The sequence below is a fragment of the Leucoraja erinacea genome, unplaced genomic scaffold (assembly GCF_028641065.1).
Source record: "Leucoraja erinacea ecotype New England unplaced genomic scaffold, Leri_hhj_1 Leri_418S, whole genome shotgun sequence".
In the NCBI taxonomy this organism is placed as follows: domain Eukaryota; kingdom Metazoa; phylum Chordata; class Chondrichthyes; order Rajiformes; family Rajidae; genus Leucoraja; species Leucoraja erinaceus.
In genome coordinates, this window is record NW_026576319.1 from 62,143 (window position 1) to 86,081 (window position 23,939).

The 23,939-nt window shown below is 44.0% G+C and overlaps 2 protein-coding genes and 1 pseudogene across 3 annotated transcripts; all 3 read right to left on the bottom strand.

The window, feature by feature from the left end:
* Window positions 1-435: 435 nt before the first annotated feature.
* Window positions 436-3,195, bottom strand: LOC129693759 (guanine nucleotide-binding protein G(i) subunit alpha-1-like; annotated as a pseudogene).
* Window positions 3,196-3,795: 600 nt separating this feature from the next.
* Window positions 3,796-7,311, bottom strand: LOC129693758 (guanine nucleotide-binding protein G(i) subunit alpha-1-like). The gene has a single exon (XM_055630529.1). It carries the CDS (start codon window positions 7,130-7,132, stop codon window positions 6,068-6,070), a length of 1,065 nt encoding a protein of 354 aa, XP_055486504.1. The 5' UTR covers window positions 7,133-7,311; the 3' UTR covers window positions 3,796-6,067.
* A 104-nt stretch (window positions 7,312-7,415) lies between these two features.
* LOC129693757 (protein NYNRIN-like) lies at window positions 7,416-13,266 on the bottom strand. Of its 2 annotated transcripts, none has more exons than XM_055630526.1 (2): window positions 10,017-13,266; window positions 7,416-9,634 (listed from the first exon to the last, which is right to left on the bottom strand). In XM_055630526.1, exon 2 carries the CDS (start codon window positions 9,612-9,614, stop codon window positions 7,929-7,931), a length of 1,686 nt encoding a protein of 561 aa, XP_055486501.1. In that variant the 5' UTR covers window positions 9,615-9,634; window positions 10,017-13,266; the 3' UTR covers window positions 7,416-7,928. The 2 variants fall into 2 exon arrangements, with proteins under 2 accessions (XP_055486501.1, XP_055486503.1); XM_055630528.1 differs by having other exon boundaries at window positions 7,985-9,634; window positions 10,017-13,262.
* Between the last annotated feature and the right edge of the window lie 10,673 nt (window positions 13,267-23,939).

Below are 23,939 nucleotides of genomic sequence, written 5' to 3' on the forward strand. Positions count from 1 at the left end.
TTCCCTTTTATGACGGTACAGGTAGACCGGACTAGCAACATTGGTCAGAAAATGTTTCATGAAATAAGATCTGGTTGACAAAAAAGTTGCTCATCAGCAAGGCACAAAGTATTTGGACTAATTGTAAATAATCCTTTACTGACTATTAGCTATCCAAGTCCCAATTGCCTCTTACAAATGAAGAGGGTATATTTTAAAGAAAATCAAGGATAATGTAGCATGTCTGTTGACCCAACATACAAGGATTAATGTTTTAGTTATTTTATAAATGCCTTTTTGTTACATTTAAAAATCAATGAAGTTTGCAACTCATTTAATGCTTATCTGTAGGTCAACAAACTAAAAATAAATTTTACATAAATTCGTCTGTACAGACAGTACATTTAACAATAATCTTGGCCTATGCCACTCAAATGCACAAAATAGCTCCAAGAATTGACAATTATTATTTATTTAGGTACCTGCTTTTAATCTGCATATTCTTTAGGACCTATGTAACAGCTTTAACAGTATAAAATCATATTGATAATGATTATGGTCCTGCATCGCAGTCAAAAAATGCATGCACTTTATACTTTGCTTTACATAACTGTATCAGACACGTTAGAAATAAATGTTAAAATTGGTCAAACATATACACAGGTGATACTAATTTAAACAAAAACATCTAAAAACCAGCAAAAAAAATATCTACAAAATTCAGTAAGTGACAACTTTTACCAAGACTTCATGAATACACTTTACATAGTCCCATCTTGCGGTAGTAAAAGATACGAGATGTAAATCTTTAGCATCTAATTAACATAAAATTAACCACCTGAAAGAAACTAAAGTAAAAAATGACATTGATCAAAAAATGATAATGCCATGGGCAGAAATAGTGGGGAAGTTGGTATCCTGTACAGCAGGAAGCATCTGAAACAGACTTAAAACTTGACCTCAAGTGTATGCTCAGAGAAACCGTTTAAAAAAAGACAAAATGTACTTCTGCAAGGTCAAACTCAAAAGTACCTTTATTTCTGGTACTACTCACCAGAATTCTCCAATTTATTTTGTTTCGTTGTAAAAGGTCACCCATTCTGAAACATGGAGTCGATGTTTTTGGTGGAGCATATATTCTTACATTTTATTGACACTCCCCAGGTCACTGAAATTTTATTAACTGATCGTTTGATCAGTTCGATCTTTTCACTCTCCCATATGCCAAACGATGCTTTCCAAGAAATACATATACAAATGTCAAGTCTTACATACAAAAACACGTATTTTGTTTCAGTTAAAAGTGTATAAAATTTCACCATTACCTTTAAGGCAATGTAGAATAATGACAGTTAGTACTCTGCTGTAAGCAGCAGTGAACTGATTAAAAACCTTTCTGAAATGGAGCATACATAGCAATGTGCTCTCAATCAATGAGTGAATGCAAATAAGGCGATCACAAGAAACCTGTTAGCTTTTAACGCACTCATGCTACATTCTGCCAAGCATAATACCTTGCACAATTAACAAGGCATGCAGAATTAACAAAAGCTAGAAATGGAAATGTGTTGCTTATCTTCTTAAGCAAGCTAAGAGTACAAATTTTCCTCCTCTTAGAGATGCAATTCTAAAATAGAGGATTTTAGGGGGGAAAAACCTGTAAAAGTCTTACAATAAACAATGCTACAGTTACAGGCATACAAACAAATGGGACACAAAATGCTCAAAGTACACTATTCTAATTACTTAGAAAATATTCAAGACAAACATAAATAAAGCTGTTATAACTGGCAAATTGTACAGTACTGGTCCTCCAAAGGGTACATCTTCCCTTACTTTAATCCAGAAGCAGGTGGGTTCGACTGAATAGTTATTTTCAATCAATCCCTTCAACAGCTTTAAAACAGACCACAGTCCTTTAAGTTATTCTTTATAATGACATCAGTGACTGCATCAAACACAAATTGCACATTTTTGGTGTCTGTGGCACATGTGAAGTGGGTGTAGATTTCCTTAGTGTCCTTTCGTTTGTTCAAATCCTCAAATTGACATTGTATATAAGCTGCAGCCTCTTCATAGGTGTTTGATCCTGCATATTCAGGAAAGCAAATTGTAAGGGGGCTTCTTTTTATTTTCTCTTCAAAGAGATCTTTCTTATTCAAGAAGAGTATGATAGATGTGTCTGTGAACCATTTGTTGTTACAGATGCTATCAAATAGCTTCATGCTCTCGTGCATTCGGTTCATCTCCTCATCTTCTGCAAGAACAAGATCATAATCGCTGAGTGCCACACAAAATATGATGGCAGTTACACCTTCGAAACAATGGATCCACTTTTTGCGCTCAGACCTCTGACCTCCCACATCAAACATTTTTAAAGTGCAGGTCCTTAAATGTGAAATGGGTCTCCACAATGCCCGTTGTTTTAACTCTGGTCCTCAGTACATCTTGCTGAGTTGGAATGTAACTTGCTTGTGCCACCCTGTCCAAATCATTCAGATAATATGCAGCAGAATCATTGAGTTGATATTCTCTAGACCTACTAAAGCAGGCCTGAACACCACTATCCTTCCAGAGTCTTTTGATTACTCCAGCAAGCTCCACTGTCATAAAACCTTCTTCAGCGCCACCCGCCAAAACGAACAACTGGCGAGCATCATCAGCTCTTGCAGAATCACCAAAGTCGATCTTCAGCCTTCCCATTGCTCGAATAATGGCAATAATGGACTGAATTGTGTTGCTGTAGACAACAGCTTTATATTGTTTGCATTCTTCTTCCGAATAACCAGCCTCATGTATAATCTTCATTTGTTTAACAATGGTGCTTTTGCCAGATTCACCAGCACCCAAGAGCAGCAGCTTGACTTCCCTCGCCGCTTTTTCTCCGTCCTCCCTCAGATTCCGGTCGATCATCTTGGACCTCTCCACCGCATCTTTGTCCTCGGTGCTGAGCGTACACCCCATTCCGCCGGCTTCACTCGCCCCCCTCTCTCCCTCGGAGACACCGCAGCTTCGTCACACCGCCCTGCCACCGAGCCAGACAACGCTTCCGTTCCCCCCCCACCAGCAATCACACTCCAAATCCAACTTCACCACCGAGTGCCGAATCCGTCGTAATCTGAAAGGTGGGCGCCGCCGACTCTAGCCGGTTGATTTATTTTCTCTTCACCGCTGCGAACCCATTCACACCTCCACCGCCGTCGGCCGCTCCCGGCGGGGGAAGCGGTTGTTTCGACAATAATCGACCAGGCACCAGGGTTGCTTTAAACGTACGTTTTATTGAGCAGGAGTCTCCACACAGGTTACAACCTGGCAAAGAGTCAAGCTGCCTGCCCTTAATTGCAAGGCTCTTTATATGTTAATGCCACCGTTTAGCACCTCCCACATTCCCCCGATCAAAGAACCGACACGTACGAAGAATACAGGAAACCAAGTATGGACATATAAGGGGATGAAAGAGGAACCACACATACTCTCAGACCAGTACATTCCTCAGTCTTCCTGGCTAGGGGGGGGAGGTTGTGTATTCCTCAATCTTGTCAGACTGGGCCTGTGATCCTTTATTCATGACTACACAGTAATTGCAAGACAGTGTGTATTCCTTAATTGCAGCCGGTTCCAGCAAGTCTGGTCAGCAGCCATCTTATGTCCTTTGTTTCAGTCTACCTGGCCAACCATTTTGTCTTTCAGAACAATCTTATAACATTGATTCAGAATTTCTATTCATCATTCCCCCCTTTTGCCATTCTTATGGCAACACTCATAGTCCATTTAAAAGTCCCATTTGCTGAATCTCGTAACCTTTTAGTTCCCTGGCCAAGGCTTCTTGGACCGTCTGACCTTTGTCCCCTAATTCTCCTTCCTCACTCACTTCATCGTTTTCGCTGTCGTTGGGGAATGATAACAGTCTCTCCTGCTCACGCTGTAAGATCATCATTCGTACAGAATTTTTAGTTTCCTCGGGGGTGGTCCCCAAACCCGATAAAGCCACCATTAATCGGGCTATGATACACTTTACAATAGCAATCCCCACAAATAAGCAAGTAACTACTATAGCAGCATAGATGGCAATGCTGATGATCCAGTTGTATACTCCCCCTAATCCCCAATTCCCCCATCCCTGGTTTTCATTTATTCCATCCAAAAAGGTGGTAATCTCTTTCTGGTGTTGTGTGATGTTGCTAGTCCGGTCTTGAACCCCCATCATACATTTCCCTTTTATGACGGTACAGGTAGACCGGACTAGCAACATTGGTCAGAAAATGTTTCATGAAATAAGATCTGGTTGACAAAAAAGTTGCTCATCAGCAAGGCACAAAGTATTTGGACTAATTGTAAATAATCCTTTACTGACTATTAGCTATCCAAGTCCCAATTGCCTCTTACAAATGAAGAGGGTATATTTTAAAGAAAATCAAGGATAATGTAGCATGTCTGTTGACCCAACATACAAGGATTAATGTTTTAGTTATTTTATAAATGCCTTTTTGTTACATTTAAAAATCAATGAAGTTTGCAACTCATTTAATGCTTATCTGTAGGTCAACAAACTAAAAATAAATTTTACATAAATTCGTCTGTACAGACAGTACATTTAACAATAATCTTGGCCTATGCCACTCAAATGCACAAAATAGCTCCAAGAATTGACAATTATTATTTATTTAGGTACCTGCTTTTAATCTGCATATTCTTTAGGACCTATGTAACAGCTTTAACAGTATAAAATCATATTGATAATGATTATGGTCCTGCATCGCAGTCAAAAAATGCATGCACTTTATACTTTGCTTTACATAACTGTATCAGACACGTTAGAAATAAATGTTAAAATTGGTCAAACATATACACAGGTGATACTAATTTAAACAAAAACATCTAAAAACCAGCAAAAAAAATATCTACAAAATTCAGTAAGTGACAACTTTTACCAAGACTTCATGAATACACTTTACATAGTCCCATCTTGCGGTAGTAAAAGATACGAGATGTAAATCTTTAGCATCTAATTAACATAAAATTAACCACCTGAAAGAAACTAAAGTAAAAAATGACATTGATCAAAAAATGATAATGCCATGGGCAGAAATAGTGGGGAAGTTGGTATCCTGTACAGCAGGAAGCATCTGAAACAGACTTAAAACTTGACCTCAAGTGTATGCTCAGAGAAACCGTTTAAAAAAAGACAAAATGTACTTCTGCAAGGTCAAACTCAAAAGTACCTTTATTTCTGGTACTACTCACCAGAATTCTCCAATTTATTTTGTTTCGTTGTAAAAGGTCACCCATTCTGAAACATGGAGTCGATGTTTTTGGTGGAGCATATATTCTTACATTTTATTGACACTCCCCAGGTCACTGAAATTTTATTAACTGATCGTTTGATCAGTTCGATCTTTTCACTCTCCCATATGCCAAACGATGCTTTCCAAGAAATACATATACAAATGTCAAGTCTTACATACAAAAACACGTATTTTGTTTCAGTTAAAAGTGTATAAAATTTCACCATTACCTTTAAGGCAATGTAGAATAATGACAGTTAGTACTCTGCTGTAAGCAGCAGTGAACTGATTAAAAACCTTTCTGAAATGGAGCATACATAGCAATGTGCTCTCAATCAATGAGTGAATGCAAATAAGGCGATCACAAGAAACCTGTTAGCTTTTAACGCACTCATGCTACATTCTGCCAAGCATAATACCTTGCACAATTAACAAGGCATGCAGAATTAACAAAAGCTAGAAATGGAAATGTGTTGCTTATCTTCTTAAGCAAGCTAAGAGTACAAATTTTCCTCCTCTTAGAGATGCAATTCTAAAATAGAGGATTTTAGGGGGGAAAAACCTGTAAAAGTCTTACAATAAACAATGCTACAGTTACAGGCATACAAACAAATGGGACACAAAATGCTCAAAGTACACTATTCTAATTACTTAGAAAATATTCAAGACAAACATAAATAAAGCTGTTATAACTGGCAAATTGTACAGTACTGGTCCTCCAAAGGGTACATCTTCCCTTACTTTAATCCAGAAGCAGGTGGGTTCGACTGAATAGTTATTTTCAATCAATCCCTTCAACAGCTTTAAAACAGACCACAGTCCTTTAAGTTATTCTTTATAATGACATCAGTGACTGCATCAAACACAAATTGCACATTTTTGGTGTCTGTGGCACATGTGAAGTGGGTGTAGATTTCCTTAGTGTCCTTTCGTTTGTTCAAATCCTCAAATTGACATTGTATATAAGCTGCAGCCTCTTCATAGGTGTTTGATCCTGCATATTCAGGAAAGCAAATTGTAAGGGGGCTTCTTTTTATTTTCTCTTCAAAGAGATCTTTCTTATTCAAGAAGAGTATGATAGATGTGTCTGTGAACCATTTGTTGTTACAGATGCTATCAAATAGCTTCATGCTCTCGTGCATTCGGTTCATCTCCTCATCTTCTGCAAGAACAAGATCATAATCGCTGAGTGCCACACAAAATATGATGGCAGTTACACCTTCGAAACAATGGATCCACTTTTTGCGCTCAGACCTCTGACCTCCCACATCAAACATTTTAAAGTGCAGGTCCTTAAATGTGAAATGGGTCTCCACAATGCCCGTTGTTTTAACTCTGGTCCTCAGTACATCTTGCTGAGTTGGAATGTAACTTGCTTGTGCCACCCTGTCCAAATCATTCAGATAATATGCAGCAGAATCATTGAGTTGATATTCTCTAGACCTACTAAAGCAGGCCTGAACACCACTATCCTTCCAGAGTCTTTTGATTACTCCAGCAAGCTCCACTGTCATAAAACCTTCTTCAGCGCCACCCGCCAAAACGAACAACTGGCGAGCATCATCAGCTCTTGCAGAATCACCAAAGTCGATCTTCAGCCTTCCCATTGCTCGAATAATGGCAATAATGGACTGAATTGTGTTGCTGTAGACAACAGCTTTATATTGTTTGCATTCTTCTTCCGAATAACCAGCCTCATGTATAATCTTCATTTGTTTAACAATGGTGCTTTTGCCAGATTCACCAGCACCCAAGAGCAGCAGCTTGACTTCCCTCGCCGCTTTTTCTCCGTCCTCCCTCAGATTCCGGTCGATCATCTTGGACCTCTCCACCGCATCTTTGTCCTCGGTGCTGAACGTACACCCCATTCCGCCGGCTTCACTCGCCCCCCTCTCTCCCTCGGAGACACCGCAGCTTCGTCACACCGCCCTGCCACCGAGCCAGACAACGCTTCCGTTCCCCCCCCACCAGCAATCACACTCCAAATCCAACTTCACCACCGAGTGCCGAATCCGTCGTAATCTGAAAGGTGGGCGCCGCCGACTCTAGCCGGTTGATTTATTTTCTCTTCACCGCTGCGAACCCATTCACACCTCCACCGCCGTCGGCCGCTCCCGGCGGGGGAAGCGGTTGTTTCGACAATAATCGACCAGGCACCAGGGTTGCTTTAAACGTACGTTTTATTGAGCAGGAGTCTCCACACAGGTTACAACCTGGCAAAGAGTCAAGCTGCCTGCCCTTAATTGCAAGGCTCTTTATATGTTAATGCCACCGTTTAGCACCTCCCACATTCCCCCGATCAAAGAACCGACACGTACGAAGAATACAGGAAACCAAGTATGGACATATAAGGGGATGAAAGAGGAACCACACATACTCTCAGACCAGTACATTCCTCAGTCTTCCTGGCTAGGGGGGGGAGGTTGTGTATTCCTCAATCTTGTCAGACTGGGCCTGTGATCCTTTATTCATGACTACACAGTAATTGCAAGACAGTGTGTATTCCTTAATTGCAGCCGGTTCCAGCAAGTCTGGTCAGCAGCCATCTTATGTCCTTTGTTTCAGTCTACCTGGCCAACCATTTTGTCTTTCAGAACAATCTTATAACATTGATTCAGAATTTCTATTCATCATTCCCCCCTTTTGCCATTCTTATGGCAACACTCATAGTCCATTTAAAAGTCCCATTTGCTGAATCTCGTAACCTTTTAGTTCCCTGGCCAAGGCTTCTTGGACCGTCTGACCTTTGTCCCCTAATTCTCCTTCCTCACTCACTTCATCGTTTTCGCTGTCGTTGGGGAATGATAACAGTCTCTCCTGCTCACGCTGTAAGATCATCATTCGTACAGAATTTTTAGTTTCCTCGGGGGTGGTCCCCAAACCCGATAAAGCCACCATTAATCGGGCTATGATACACTTTACAATAGCAATCCCCACAAATAAGCAAGTAACTACTATAGCAGCATAGATGGCAATGCTGATGATCCAGTTGTATACTCCCCCTAATCCCCAATTCCCCCATCCCTGGTTTTCATTTATTCCATCCAAAAAGGTGGTAATCTCTTTCTGGTGTTGTGTGATGTTGCTAGTCCGGTCTTGAACCCCCATCATACATTTCCCTTTTATGACGGTACAGGTCCCCCCTTCTCTAGCCAATAAGTAATCGAGCGCATATCTATTTTGTAGGGAAAACATCCTCATTTCGGCCATCTGGGTTTTTACTGCCTCCAAGGCTCCAGTTGTTGCATTGCCCAGAATTGTCAGGCCACAAACAAGGTAATTTCGGTTTTTGGCTGCTTCACCTCCACCCACTCCTCCCATGGTTAGCATGCTTAATAATCCCCATCCAATGGCATGTCCGTGGGTAGCTCCCCTAACCCCTGGATTTCTCCATTGCGCGCAAAACTCGGCCGACACTGTCCTTCGACGAACCCGAGCCATGGGTTTAGTCCATTGCTCGGGACAAGGTACCGTGGTTGGCACCAATGCTCCAACTGCCACGTTCTTGGGGAAAGGGGGTTTTAGGACATTGGTTCCTTTCCCATTAAAGAAAAAGTAATATCCTTCCTCCGTATATAATGATCCATTACAGCCCCTTCGGGTATTAATGACTTCTCCCCCTCCAGACCAGTCCCTCCACGCTTCACTGATCCCATTGCTATAACTGGGGATTGGCAGGTGATGGGATCCTACTGTCAGATGGGTCCCGTTGGCCCATCCACACAACAGCTGAAATCCAGCATTTACGGGGATACAGTCCTTAGACACCTGACATTGGACTCCATTATAGGTAAGGTTACATGTGGAGCCGTGAACGGGCCCTTGCAGAGCGCAAGTGAGGTTATTTTTAACATTTATGACTATACACCCGTGTCCTTGGTTACTAAAACAATTTTCATATTGCCTGTTGTCATTATTGGTGGTGAAGTTACATGGCCTAGCCGGTGCTCTTGACGCCGTCCTAGATCCATTGTAGCAAATGTCGTAGGAGTGGTTATTGTTCTTAGGGAGCGGTAAGCAGTTGGCCGGTGGAGCGAGAAGCCGGTCATAGTTGATGCTGACGGGTTTAACAGGGACCGTTTTTTTTTTTTGGCACTTCACCAGTCGTTCAGTTCTGCCCCATGCAGGGGATGGGGTAAACAGGGAGGTAACTGATGTCATTTGTGGATAACAAACCACCTGCCCCTTCCCGAATAGCTCGTTGTGTTCCTGGATGAATAAATTGGAGTTTTCTCGTTCCCCTCTCTTCCCTCGTTTGTTCCGTCCGTATTCAGTCTTTGTCCATTTCCAGCCGAAACCGATTAACCCTGCAGTGGTCGCCACACATATTAATGCCACGAAGACCCTCATCTCAGGGATTTATTTCGTATCTGTGAAGACAAGGGAGGGAAAAAAAGAACGTGCAATCTCATGGCAAAATTAATTCGTGCCCTGCTTCCCGTGGACTGGATCCCCCTCCCTGACCTCGACCTCCTCCCTTTGCTTGTTGTCACCAACCACTTTGCAATGGTGCAAATGCACCCATGCCGATCGTCCTTCTACCTTTACCGCGGTGGGGGTGGTGAGAAGAACCTGGAAGGGGCCCAACCATCGAGGAGAAAGGGTGTCCTTACGAACCCAATTCTTAATCAACACATAAGAACCCGGGGTGATCCGTCCATTAACGGGAAATTCTATGTCGCCCACATAAGCGGCCTTGACCTCCCCATGAATCTCACGCAGGGCCCTTGTAAGGGCAAGGACGTAAGAGACCATCTCCTCCGTCATGTGATGCAATGTCATTGTGGCTGGGATAATGTCTGTCCAAGGGCTGCGCAGAGGTCGGCCATAGATGATCTCTGCAGGAGACAACCTTGTCTTCCCTGCTGGAAGGACTCTGATCTGGAACAAAGCAACAGGCAACATTTTAACCCAGGTGGAGCCTGATTGGTCCACCAGCTTGGCAAGCTTGGTCTTCAGGGTCTGGTTCAAGCGTTCCACCATTCCTGCAGCTTGTGGGCGATAAGCACAATGCAGCCGCTGGGTTACGCCCAGCTGTCGGTACAATTCTTTATTGATAGCGGCAATGAAGTGAGGGCCGTTATCCGAACTGATGGTGTTTGGAACCCCGAAACGAGGAACAACCTGCCGTAATAAAATAGACACCACCGTAGAGGCAGTGCAATCAGTGGTTGGAAAGGCTTCAATCCACCTAGAAAACACATCAACAATAACAAGTACATGTTTATAACACTGACACTTAGGCAAATCAATAAAATCCATCTGCAAGGTTTCAAACGGAGCAGTAGGTAATGGAGTACGACCCGTCTGGCAGACAACTCCTTTACCAGGGTTGTGTGTAGCACAGGTGAGGCACCGTGCACTAGTTTGGGCTGCCAAAACCTTAAGTCGAGGATGCCACCATGCCTGTAAGAGAGCGTCTACTAGCAAGGTGGCCCCACAGTGAGTGGCTAAATGTAGGCAATCAACGACCCAGGTCGCTAACTGGTCTGTCATACAGGTCTGTCCGGCCGGCGTGAGCCACAATCCAGAGTCAGCCTTCCGACAGCCCAGCTGCTCCCATTCCATTATAACATTAGCAGAGGCGTCCCCCTGTAAGAGCAATACATCATTTATGGTTGGCATAGGTTTCTCAGATTCAGACGAGCCCATATAAAGGCTTTTCACCTGCCTCATCATACTACCCACCACTTTAAATCTACCGCGTGAAGCACACTTAGCCGCATCGTCAGCCAACCTGTTACCGATTTGGACCGGGGAATCTCCTGTCGTGTGGGCCGCACATTTGATTACAGCTACTGCAGAGGGCAGGAGGATACACAGGACTGGCAACGGGGGCAGGCTGGTTCAACGGGGGTGCTCCACGGACTCCCCAAGGATAATCCTCTACCTCCTCCTCGTCGTCACCTCCCAAATCTATGCCAGCCACCGACTTACGTAAGTCTTTATCTACCTTGGCCATATTTTCTCTCTCTCTCTCCTGACGATCCTTACTTTCCTTAGCATGCCTGCATTCCTGTTTTAATACTGTCACTGACTTCTCCTGACCCCCCTCGGTCAGGGGTATTCCTAGTTTCAAGGCATTACTCTGCCAACTGGCCGTTAAAGACCATGCCTTTTCTTTGTTACAATGATCGATCCACAACTGAATGGCCCTTTTACATTTTTTTTTTAATCCGTTCTCCATATTACACTTTGGGCTCTTGATAACACACTCATAACCCCCTTCAGGCCATTCATCCTTCCCCAGTTTATGAATGAGTCCTCCCGACATACGCCTAAAGGTCTCCTCCATTTCTGGATGCAAGAAACATAGCTGATGTAATGGCCGGTCTGGGTGACAACTGGTGTCCATACCATTACCCATTTTTAAACTTATTACTATTACACACAATATTTCAGGGTTAACCGTGAGTCCTTGGTTCCACCGTATCTCACTCGGTCACTTCAATTCCTGACCTTCGCGTGGAGGATTTCCTCTCTTAACAACCAGTCTAAGGCGGACTTTCTGTGAGATACGGAGGTACCTTGGTCTCGGCTAACACTCAATACTTGTTAACTCTTTCAGGGTTAACCTAGAGCCCTTGGTTCCTCCGTATCTCACTCAGTCACTTTGAAGTGGACTTTCTGTGAGATATGGGGGTACCTTGGTCTCAGTTAACGTCTCAATACTAGTTAACTTTATTACACAAATATTACAACAAAATTTCAGGGTTAACCGTGAGTCCTTGGTTCCGCCGTATCTCACTCGGCCACTTTAAAGAGGACTTTCTGTGAGATATGGGGGTACCTTGGTCTCGGTTAACACTCAATACTTGTTAACTCTTTCAGGGTTAACCTAGAGTCCTTGGTTCCGTCGTATCTCACTCAGTCACTTTGAAGTGGACTTTCTGTGAGATATGGGGGTACCTTGGTCTCGGTTAACGTCTCAATACTAGTTAACTTCCTATACACAGTGCACTCCTCTTATATATCGTCTACGGTCCCCATCTACGGGGTGTTTTATCCGCTCGATCAGACTAGGATAATCCTCGAGACGGCCCTTATCACAACAAAATTTCAGGGTTAACCGTGAGTCCTTGGTTCCGTCGTATCTCTCACTCGGCCACTTTAAAGCGGACTTTCTGTGAGATATGGGGGTACCTTGGTCTCGGTTAACACTCAACACTTGTTAACTCTTTCAACTAGTTAACTTCCTATACACAGTGCACTCCTCTTATATACCGTCTACGGTCCCCCTCTACGGGGTGTTTTATCCGCTCGATCAGACTAGGATAATCCTCGAGACGGCCCTATCCCCGTGCCCACAACCGGAATGTTCGGATGTCGTCCCACCAACTGACGCAAGTCAGCGAATTACCCTGCTACGCCGGGATACGAGGAAGGACCAAGAGGAGATTTAACTAAATCTACTCACTTGGCTGCGCACCCTTCACATCGATCCCGTCGCCCAGTGGATTCACTCGCCGGCTCGATCAGTCGCTGGTTGACATCCCACTTCTGACACCAAAATGTTGATTCACGTTTCTCTCTCACATCGGTTGTTTTGACAATAATCGACCAGGCACCAGGGTTGCTTTAAACGTACGTTTTATTGAGCAGGAGTCTCCACACAGGTTACAACCTGGCAAAGAGTCAAGCTGCCTGCCCTTAATTGCAAGGCTCTTTATATGTTAATGCCACCGTTTAGCACCTCCCACATTCCCCTGATCAAAGAACCGACACGTACGAAGAATACAGGAAACCAAGTATGGACATATAAGGGGATGAAAGAGGAACCACACATACTCTCAGACCAGTACATTCCTCAGTCTTCCTGGCTAGGGGGGGGAGGTTGTGTATTCCTCAATCTTGTCAGACTGGGCCTGTGATCCTTTATTCATGACTACACAGTAATTGCAAGACAGTGTGTATTCCTTAATTGCAGCCGGTTCCAGCAAGTCTGGTCAGCAGCCATCTTATGTCCTTTGTTTCAGTCTACCTGGCCAACCATTTTGTTTTTCAGAACAATCTTATAACATTGATTCAGAATTTCTATTCATCACTATATGTGGCTCTTAGCCGAGGAAAGATGAAGGGAAATGTCAAGGTTTTCCTGAAGGATGGAACATCAACCAAGAATGTTGTCATTAAAAGCATACTTCGTTGAATGATGACTTCTGAGATAAATTCTCAGATTTTCTATCTAAAAATTTGACCGCTGAATTTCTCTATATTAAAATTGCCCCTTTTTATCAACAGTAAATAGCCATCAAGAGACAGTGAGCAGCAGAATACAACAAAAGACACAACAAGAGACACAACAAGTAATAACTTAATAATTCTCTTCTTTAACATTTAAATTGTTATATTTTAAGAGTCATTCACATTTTAAACTTTAATGAATCCTTTTTCCACTTTTGATGCCTGTGTGTTCTTCATCAAAATGAGAACCTAATAGGCAGGAATGGATGCTCTGTGGGAGAGCCACTAAGAGTGCATGGGGGGAGGTTGTGGCGAGATGCACTGAATGCGTGGGGGGTGGGGGAGGAATGGCAAGGAGCAGAGTGGGAGCGGAGGGGGGGGGAATGAAGGGAGGAGGGGTGACTAAGTGAACTGCCAGCCTACCAGGCATGAGTGACTGCACTGCCAGCCCACGAGCCGTGAGTAAGTGAACTGCCAGCCCACCAGCTGTAAGTGACTGAACTGCCAGCCCAATAATCCATTCAGTCCACCCTCTACCCCTTCACTCTCACACAGTCTGTCGCCTGTTTTGGGCACAATTTCGGGCAGTTTTACAGCTGCCAGCCTGGCAGGTCCAAGTGACTGTACTGCCAGGCCTCAGTGACTGAGCTGCCAATGCAAGAATCTATTCGGCCCACAATGTCTATACTAGCCCTCTGGAAACCAGTACCTTCAGCCCACAAGACCCATACTAGCGCAAAAGATACACCCCCCCCCACCAGAATAAAAAGAAAGATCAGTGTCCTACAACGAGACAACGATACCAGTGTTTCCGCAACTGGGATTCGTAGCGTGTAGTGCTAAACCTTACTTTTTCAAGGCTACGATAATAGTAAGATTAAAAGGGAACTTAGCAGTTTGAAGTATGATCTTGATTTTATGAGCAGTTATGATAAGCGATTACGTGAAGAAGGGTCGTCAGTCCGCATGCGCGTTAATCTTCAAAGCAGCGGTGTGAAATCACAGATGAGAAGTTGACCTGAGGATAGTAAGATTTGGAGAACTGGAAACTACCAGATGACCTTGATAATATGAGGGCGGGAGCGGTGGGCACGTAATCGCTCATCGTAACTCCTCATAAAATCAAGATCAAACATCAAACTGGTAAGTTCTCGTTTAATCTTACTATTTTACTTCGGAGTCACGCGAGTGACGACGTGAAGATTTTAAAGCTCTGTGATTTCACGCCGGATACGAATCCAGGAATCACACACTGAATGGATTGACCATGGATGAGTGCAAAAGAGTAAAGCATTCAGACATAACCTAGTTAGGTAACAATACTGATGCTTTAATTATAAAAAGAAAGAAAATAATAGTATTCCTCCCATCCTGGGGGAAACTACAAAACAGAATCTAAAATGGTACGTGCAAACACCCCAGGTCCGGCAATAGGTTTGTTGAAATATCGGTGGAACATCCGTTCATTGGCCCATCCTGCAGTCGCTAGGTTGTTGTCGAGGGGAACGTCCATTGCCCTCGCTGCCGACGTAGATGCAGCCCTGGTGGATTGAGATTTGAAAGTGACAATGTTCACTCCTGCACTCCCCAATACCTCCTTTAACCATCTGGAAATGGTTTGTACTGATACCTTGTGGTAAGGCTTTTTGTAACTGATTAAGACCGATAGCTCAGAGCCTCTGAGACCCTTGGTGACTTTTATGTAATGGTGTATATGTGACATGACACACAACCATGGATCCTCGGGGTATGTCAGGAATTCTAGCTTGAGCCCTGACACTATGAAAAAGGTTATAACATTGACATTGGTGGTCATGTTGTCGAGGCGCAGCTTGTGCAACGTCTGGACTCGTTGCGCAGTTACCAGCGCCATCTGCATGACCACCTTAAGGGCAAGCTTGGATAAGGGTAGGGAGAAAGCTGACGCCCACTGGTGAAGCAGTGTAAGCACCACGCTGACATCCCATATGTCCATGTACCATGGCCTGGGTGGTATGGAATTAAAAATGCCCTTCATGAACCTGCTTCCCTACTGACTGGTGCCCTGATCCCAGCATTAAATGGGAGGATATTGCGCTTCTGGCACTATTGATGGCACTGTAGCTTAAGTTTTGGTCATAGTACAGGGCAGAGAGGAACTCCAGGACATCCATGATGCGTGCTGTATCATACGAGATGTTTGAGACAGAACAGAAAATCTCCCACTTCTTGATTTGAGAGACGTACTGTTTTTGTGTACTGTCCTTCCAGGCTGCTGTTATCACATCCACAGTTCGATTAGACAGTCCGAGTCCCAGGTATGGTCTCCTCAGATCTGCAAACCAATAAATGGATTCGGTCATGAAGTGGATGGTTACTCCCCAATACTGGGTGAACGAGTAGTTTCCTGCTCTTGGGAACAGCCATGAAAGGCTGTGTAATCATTCCCAGGACTTGTGGAAACCAAGACTGTGTAGGCCAGTCAGGCACTACCAAAATACCTGTGGCGTTGTCTTGCTTGATTTTTGCCAAGCATCGGCCGATGAGGCAAAATGGGGGAAACGCATACAAAAATATTCCTCCCCAATGTAGAGAAAACGCATCTACTGCCACCGCCCCTGGGTCTGGCTCCCATGACACATATTTGTGTAACTGGTGATTTAATCTGGATGCGAACAAATCAATATCCGGGATGCCATATCGGGCGATTATGTAATTAAATACTGCGCGTTTCAACATCCATTCTGTGTTGTCATTGAATATCCGCAATCTGGTGGCCGCCACCGTGTTGTATCTATCTGGTAGGTAGATAGCTGAGATCCAAATGTCCCTCGCAATACACCAGTGCCAAATAAGATTTGCCAATCTTTCACAAGATACAGACTTAACACCAGCCATGTGATTGACATACGCCACCGCGGTTGTGTTCTCAATCTGAAGTTGAACATGCACATGTTGCATAGTGCTGCAATAAGCCTTAAGCCCATAGAGTTCCCCCAAGAACTCTAAGTAGTTAACACCATGTTGCTGAAGAATTAAGGACTCCTGCTTATTCCACCTACCACCGCAGCTGGAGATGGTATCATCTCCCCATCCTAGGGCACTTGCATCGGTTTGTAAGGTGACCGATGGAATTACCAGCAAAATTTTCCTAGAGCTAAGACGTATATTCATCACCTACTATTGTAATTCAGCAATAGCTTTGGCTGGCAATCGCATGGGCCTACCGAATTGGCCTGCGTGGGATCTGAGTGCGTGTTCCTTTGCACATTGTAAATTTTGATAGTGCAAAGGCCCGAAACGCACAGCGGGAAAAGCAGCCACAAGTTTGCCAATTACACTCGCTGCTTGTCTAATTGATGGCTTCTGTTTGACAATAAGACCGTTGCAGACTTTTATTAACTCTAATTGTTTGCCCCTAGGCAGAGTCACGAACATGTGAATTGAGTTAATTGTAAACCCCAGGTAATCCATGACCCTGGTAGGTGTCAATTTGGATTTAACTGGATGGATGAGAAACCCCAATCGCTCAAACATGAGTTTGGTGGCTGAGACAGATGATTCCACCGATTCCTTGGTGTCCCCGATGATTAGAATGTCATCCAAATATGCCATGACTATGTGATTCTGAGCTCGTAGTAGCCCCAGAACAGGTTTGAGCAGTTTGGTAAATAGTCTGGGAGCTGAAGTCAGCCAATGGCAATGCTTTGAACTGCCATTATTGACCCATCCAGTAAAATCTCAAATATCTCCTGTGTTCCCTTGAATACGTACTGACCACTCCCTCTGTGAAGGTCAATGCATACCATATAACCACCTTTAGAAACCAGTTGGGTAGCAGTGCCGAGGTTATCCATTTTGAAATGTTTATACTGCACAAAGGTATTGAGTTCAGTTAAGTCTAGGATGATATCGCCCCAGCGCAGAGGGAGAAGAGGAGGGAAGAGACTGCGACCTAAGACTTTTGCCTCCATCACAGTGAGGAGATGCTGGGTGGACTCACTGTGGTGGATGTTAATGTGTGTTTATTGTTGTTTTATTGTATGGTATTATATGTATGACTGCTGCAATTTCGTTCAGATTTCTGAATGACAATAAAAGGCTATCTATCTATCTATCTATATGACATCCTCCATCCTTTTTCCACTTGGTGAATATGTTGGATACAAATTGGTGAGGTTCCGGAAGCGACCTCTCAATGGCCTCTTTTTTCGAAAGAGTTTGGATTTCAGCTTGTATATCCAAACTTTCCTGGTGTGAGAACACATGTGCAGTTTGGTGAATGTTGTGTGGGTGGTAATGAGTCTAGAAGGAACTTAATTTTGAACATAGAAACGTAGAAATATGGGAAATAGGTGTAGGAGTAGGCCATTCGGCCCGTCGAGCCTGCACCGCCATTCAATATGATCATGGCTGATCATGCATCTCAGTATCCCGTACCTGCCTTCTCTCCATATCCCCTGATCCCTTTAGCCACAAGGGCCACATCTAACTCCCTTTTAAATATAGCCAATGAACTGGCCTCAACTACCTTCTGTGGCAGACAGTTCCAGAGATTCACCACTCCCTCTGTGAAAAATGTTTTTCTCATCTCGGTCCTAAAGGATTTCCCCTCTATCCTTAAGCTGTGACCTCTTGTCCTGGACTTCCCCAACATCAGGAACAATCTTCCTGCATCTAGCCTGTCGAACCCCTTAAGAATTTTGTAAGTTTCTATAAGATCCCCCCTCAATCTCCTAAATTCTAGCGAGTACAAGCCGAGTCTATCCAGTCTTTCTTCATATGAAAGTCTCGTTGTATCTCCCCTTTTCCTAATGGGCCACCATTTAGATAATAGTCTGCTTTCCTGTTTTTGCCACCAAAGTGGGTAACCTCACATTTATCCACATTATACTGCATCTGCCATGCATTTGCCCACTCACCCAGCCGATCCAAGTCACCCTGCATCCTCCTAGCATTCTCCTCACAGCTAACACTGCCCCCCAGTTTAGTGTCATCCGCAAACTTGGAGATGTTGCATTCAATCCCCTTGTCCAAATCATTAATATATATTGTAAATAGCTGGGGTCCCAGCACTGAGCCTTGCGGTACCCCACTAGTCACTGCCTGCCATGCTGAAAAGGACCTGTTTACTCCTACTCTTTGCTTCCTGTTTGCCAGCCAGTTCTCTATCCACATCAATACTGAACCCCCAATTTTAAGTGCTTTAAGTTTGTATACTAATCTCTTATGTGGTCTTGTATATAATCTCGTATACTGTGCAGTATAAACGGGTCCTCTGTGACCCAACACCATTCATTCAAGAAATGTTGCAATCTCCCCTCCACCGTTGCATGAGACGTGTAAGGTGTTCCACAAGGAACTAATTATACCTACCTCAGTCGTTACTGGTGGTACAGTGCTGGTTTTGTCTGTGAGGCTTGGGAAGTAGAGCTAATGGCAGGTGCCCTCCGTGCATCCTTGCCGTGGGCCGGCTGGGGCCCACCCCTAAAAAAGACTTTGATGCCTCCAGTTCGGGTCTAGCATCGGTACTGGAGCCCCTAGGCAGGTATCGCCTGGTGCTGAAGGGTGCATAGAGGTATGCCCGGTATGATGATCCCCTGGGTGTGGTTTGGACTCTACTCATGAGGCGGATGGTCTTCGCCTTATCGTCCAGCTCCCGGACCTGCCTTGGCAGATCTTCCCCAAATAGATAATTGGCCGGCTGGACGTTGCTGGCCTTGCACAGCACAGCACAGCAAACTTGGGGTTCAGTGCTGGCCGGATCACGTTCTTGCGCAGGCAATTGATTTCAAAGTGGACATTACACGGTAATGCCACTGCGTCCTGTTGTGTGTCAGTCAGCAGCTCCCCATTAACGGACCTAGCAAAGGCCGTGATAACAGAGGCCAGTAATTTCAGGACTTTCTGGAGCTTAACTTCCTGGGCTCTGACACCCGCTCCGATATGACTCCAGATGGAGTGGTTCACAGCCGGCACATTGAGGGAAGCACAGTTTGCAGGTGTGGGGTACCTGTTGGTGGTTTCCTCCATTGTCAGGTCTTTGAGCTGGTTTGATGCCAAGTAAGTGATAGTGGAGGCCAGGTCTTCATCCAGGGATGCTCCTGATGGTGAAGGTATGGCAAACCTGGATGCCAAAACTGGCACTTCAGACCCGTGCCCCCAGGAATGCTCACCCACTGTGCCTCCAAATTTGGAGTCAGGGAAAAACTGACCTGGTGTACTCCCCCCTTCAACGAGGGAGACACTCCACAGCCCCATAAACGGTGCCGCTAGTGCGGGCTCCTGCGGAGACCCTTGCTGATACTGGTCCCTCCTATGGAGCAGATCACTCTGGCTCATGTCTCCATAAGGTGCTCCATATGGGTAAGTCGCCCATGGACGTTCCCCAACGAAGGAGGGGATCCTTCCTGGACCGACTCATCTGAGTCTACGGGCCTTGTAGACTTCGGTGTGGCCTTGCGCCCCTGCGGGACTGCCATGGTGCTTTCCTCGGGCACCATGTCTGATGCCGCTGGCTCCACCACCAGCAACAAGGTTGGTGACACAGACAGTCTCCCACACTACCACGGTCTTCGGTAGCCGACTTCACCGCAGACCGCCTCTTCACCTTAGACATGGTAAGGGTCCAACTTGCTGAAAAAACAAGAATCACGGAACCCGCCAATACGACAGTGGAGTAGTTTTAAAAACACTTACCTGCAGTTTTTTTAAACTTACTGCTGGAAGGACGCAACGTGCCTGCCAGTCAGTCGTTGGCGCATGCTTCAGACGTAATGACTCGCATGCGAACTGACGACCCTTCTTCACGTCGTCACTCACGTGACTCCGAAGTAAAATTACATTTTTAGAGTCATTTATCCTGCAAATGAATTTATACATGATTTCTAACGATAGCTTCTAAAGTACTGCCTCCTGCAGCCACAAACATGTTACTAACACTACACCATCTAGGTTTCCTTAGCAGTGTTGTCATGGCATCATTAGAGGTCTCTGCAAACTTGTCTTTCCGTAGTTTGACCACAGGTGCACAGTATAGAGTGGTGTGCAATATGCTCTGTGCAACAGAGACATCTTCACCACATCTGTACACGCACCAAATTTACGCAAGAGAATATTTGCATGTACATACAGCTTTCGTCGCTGCCTATAAATATCCTCATCATCTGTCATTTGTTCTGTAATAAAATGCCCAAGATATTTTACCTTACTGCAGACACTAAGATTAGACAATGGACAATAGGTGCAGGAGGAGGCCATTTGGCCCTTCGAGCCAGCACCAATTATTTTCAGACAATTTAAAAGCAGGACATTTTTGAGATTTATCCTCTTTGGTTCTACAGATTAGAACAGCACTCTTACAAGCCTTATACTTAATATCATGTCCCACACCATACACTGAACATGTATCTTATCCCACAGAATACTCTCCAGTAACTTGTCTACCACAGTTGTGGCTCATGGCTCACTACTATCCAGGCTTTTCCTAGTAGAACTTCTTAAACAGAGACATTATCCACCCTCCAGTCTTCTGGTACCTACCCCTGACTAATAATGATTCACAATATTTACATATTACAGTTGTACAGAGCTCTAGTGAGACCACACCTGGAGTATTGTATACAGTTTTGGTCCCCTAATTTGAGGAAGGACATTCTTGCTATTGAGGGAGTGCAGCATAGGTTTGCAAGGTTGATTGCAGGACTGTCATATGCTGAGAGAATGAAGCGGCTGGGCTTGTACACTCTGGAATTGAGAAGGATGAGAGGGCATCTCATTGAAACATATAAGATTGTTAAGAGTTTGGACACGCTAGCGGCAGGATACATGGTCCCGATATTGGGGGAGTCCAGAACGAGGGGCCACAATTTAAGAATAAGGAGTAAGCCATTTAGAACGGAGACAAGGAAACACTTTTTCTCACAGAGAGTTGTGAGTGTGGAATTCTCTGCCTCAGAGGGCGGTGGAGGCAGGTTCTCTGGATGCTTTCAAGAGAGCTTGATAGGGCTCTTAAAAATAGTAGCTGTACATCAAATGTAACTTGCCAGATGTATGCTGACGATGCAGTTGTGTATGTACATGCCAAAAACAAACATCAAGCTGCACAAGACCTATCAGCTGCTATGATTAGATTCAAGATTCAAGATTCAATTTAATTGTCAGCTAATTGACGCTAATGTGTCAAACTGGTTGCAGTTCTCTGATTTACATCTTAATGTGTCAAAAACTGTTTGTATGTTTTTCTCCAAAAAGGCAAGTACGGATGGAGATCCTGATGTGTTTGTACATGGAACAAAACTTAAAATTGTACATGAGTTTAAATATTTAGAAATCGTGATCGATTCACAGATCTGTTTCAAACAACAGGTGAAAAGAACAGTAAATTTTATTAAATTTAATTTGTCCAATTTTAGATAAATTAGAAATATTGTTTCAGCCAAACTATATTTTAATGCAATGATTGTGCCATACATGACCTACTGTATAACAACTTGGTCACTGGCATGTAAGTCCACACTAAAGCCTGTTGAAATTGCTTATAAACAAGCCCTAAAAACTCTAGACAAAAAGCCCAGAATGTACCATCACTGTAGCATCCTGAAGAAATGTGATCTGCTGAGCTGGAAAAACGTAATAAAATATTCGGACTCAATGTTGGTTTACAAAATCTTCCGTGGACTAGCCCCACCTCTGTTAAAGGACTTCATGAAGAAAAACACAAATAGGTCGACAAGAGCAGCCTCCAGGGGTGATTGTATAGTTCCGTTTAGGAAAAGTGTCTTTGGGCAGTCAGTATTTTCATATCGAGCGTCGCAGTCCTGGAACGCGATACCATGCGTCATACGGGATCTGCCAACCCTTACCTCATTTACCAAACATCTAAAAACATGGTTACTTCAAAATCAAAACTGCAATCATAATCTACCTTAAAATTATCCTATGGTACTCTTTTATTGTAACTTTTTTACTTTATTGTTTGTTTTGTTTTTGATTTTTGATTTTTGTTTTGCCTTTTCTTATTGATTGATTGTGTTGTGATGTGTTTACCTTGTTTTCCAGAGGGACTAAAGATGGAAATTAGCTACTGGCTACAATCTTGCGTATTACATGTAAATGTTTATTAATATGCACTGTCCCCTAAATAAATAAATTACAATTACAATTACAAAATATCGGAGTCAGGGGATATGGGGAGAAGGCAGGAACGGGGTACTGATTGGGGATGATCAGCCATGATCACATTAAATGGCGGTGCTGGCTCGAAGGGCCGAATGGCCTACTCCTGCACCTATTGTCTATCAGCCAGAGCACCTGTAATTTATATTCTAGCTTCCCAGTGTCCTTGGATATTTTTGATCATGCCAAAGAGATTTATCTACATATCATCTACACACACTCAACCATAATATGGAGTCATCATAATTCCATTAACTGTCCCAAGTTCTCCAGTCTGCATGTCCTTATCCACAGTAAAAACGAGAAATGCCCATCTCCTGTGTCTCCAGACAGAGGTGACCACAATTTCTGCCATAGAATCTCCCTACTGTCCCCTAACTATTGAGTCTCTTATCATCATTGCTGTGCCTGACTTCATCCTTCCCCGCAGTGCCTCAGAGCCAGGCTCTATGACCCAACCATTCTCCGTCCACCAGATTCCGATTCCGATTCAATCTTTATTGCCATTGTGCAGTGTACAGTACAGAGACAACGAAATGCAGTTAGCATCTCCTCAGAAGAGCAAACATAGATAAATGAACATTAAATATATATACATATTATCCATTTTGGTGGCAAAAACGGGAAAGCAGACTATTATCTAAATGGTGGCCGATTGGGAAAGGGGGAGATGCAGCGAGACCTGGGTGTCATGGTACACCAGTCATTGAAGGTAGGCATGCAGGTGCAGCAGGCAGTAAAGAAAGCGAATGGTATGTTAGCTTTCATTGCAAAAGGATTTGAGTATAGGAGCAGGGAGGTTCTACTGCAGTTGTACAGGGTCTTGGTGAGACCACACCTGGAGTATTGCGTACAGTTTTGGTCTCCAAATCTGAGGAAGGACATTATTGCCATAGAGGGAGTGCAGAGACGGTTCACCAGACTGATTCCTGGGATGTCAGGACTGTCTTATGAAGAAAGACTGGATAGACTTGGTTTATACTCTCTAGAATTTAGAAGATTGAGAGGGGATCTTATAGAAACTTACAAAATTCTTAAGGGGTTGGACAGGCTTGATGCAGGAAGATTGCTCCCGATGTTGGGGAAGTCCAGGACAAGGGGTCACAGCTTAAGGATAAGGGGGAAATCCTTTAAAACCAAGATGAGAAGAACTTTTTTCACACAGAGAGTGGTGAATCTTTGGAACTCTCTGCCACAGAGGGTAGTTGAGGCCAGTTCATTGGCTATATTTAAGAGGGAGTTAGATGTGGCCCTTGTGGCTAAGGGGATCAGGGGGTATGGAGAGAAGGCAGGTACGGGATACTGAGTTGGATGATCAGCCATGATCATATTGAA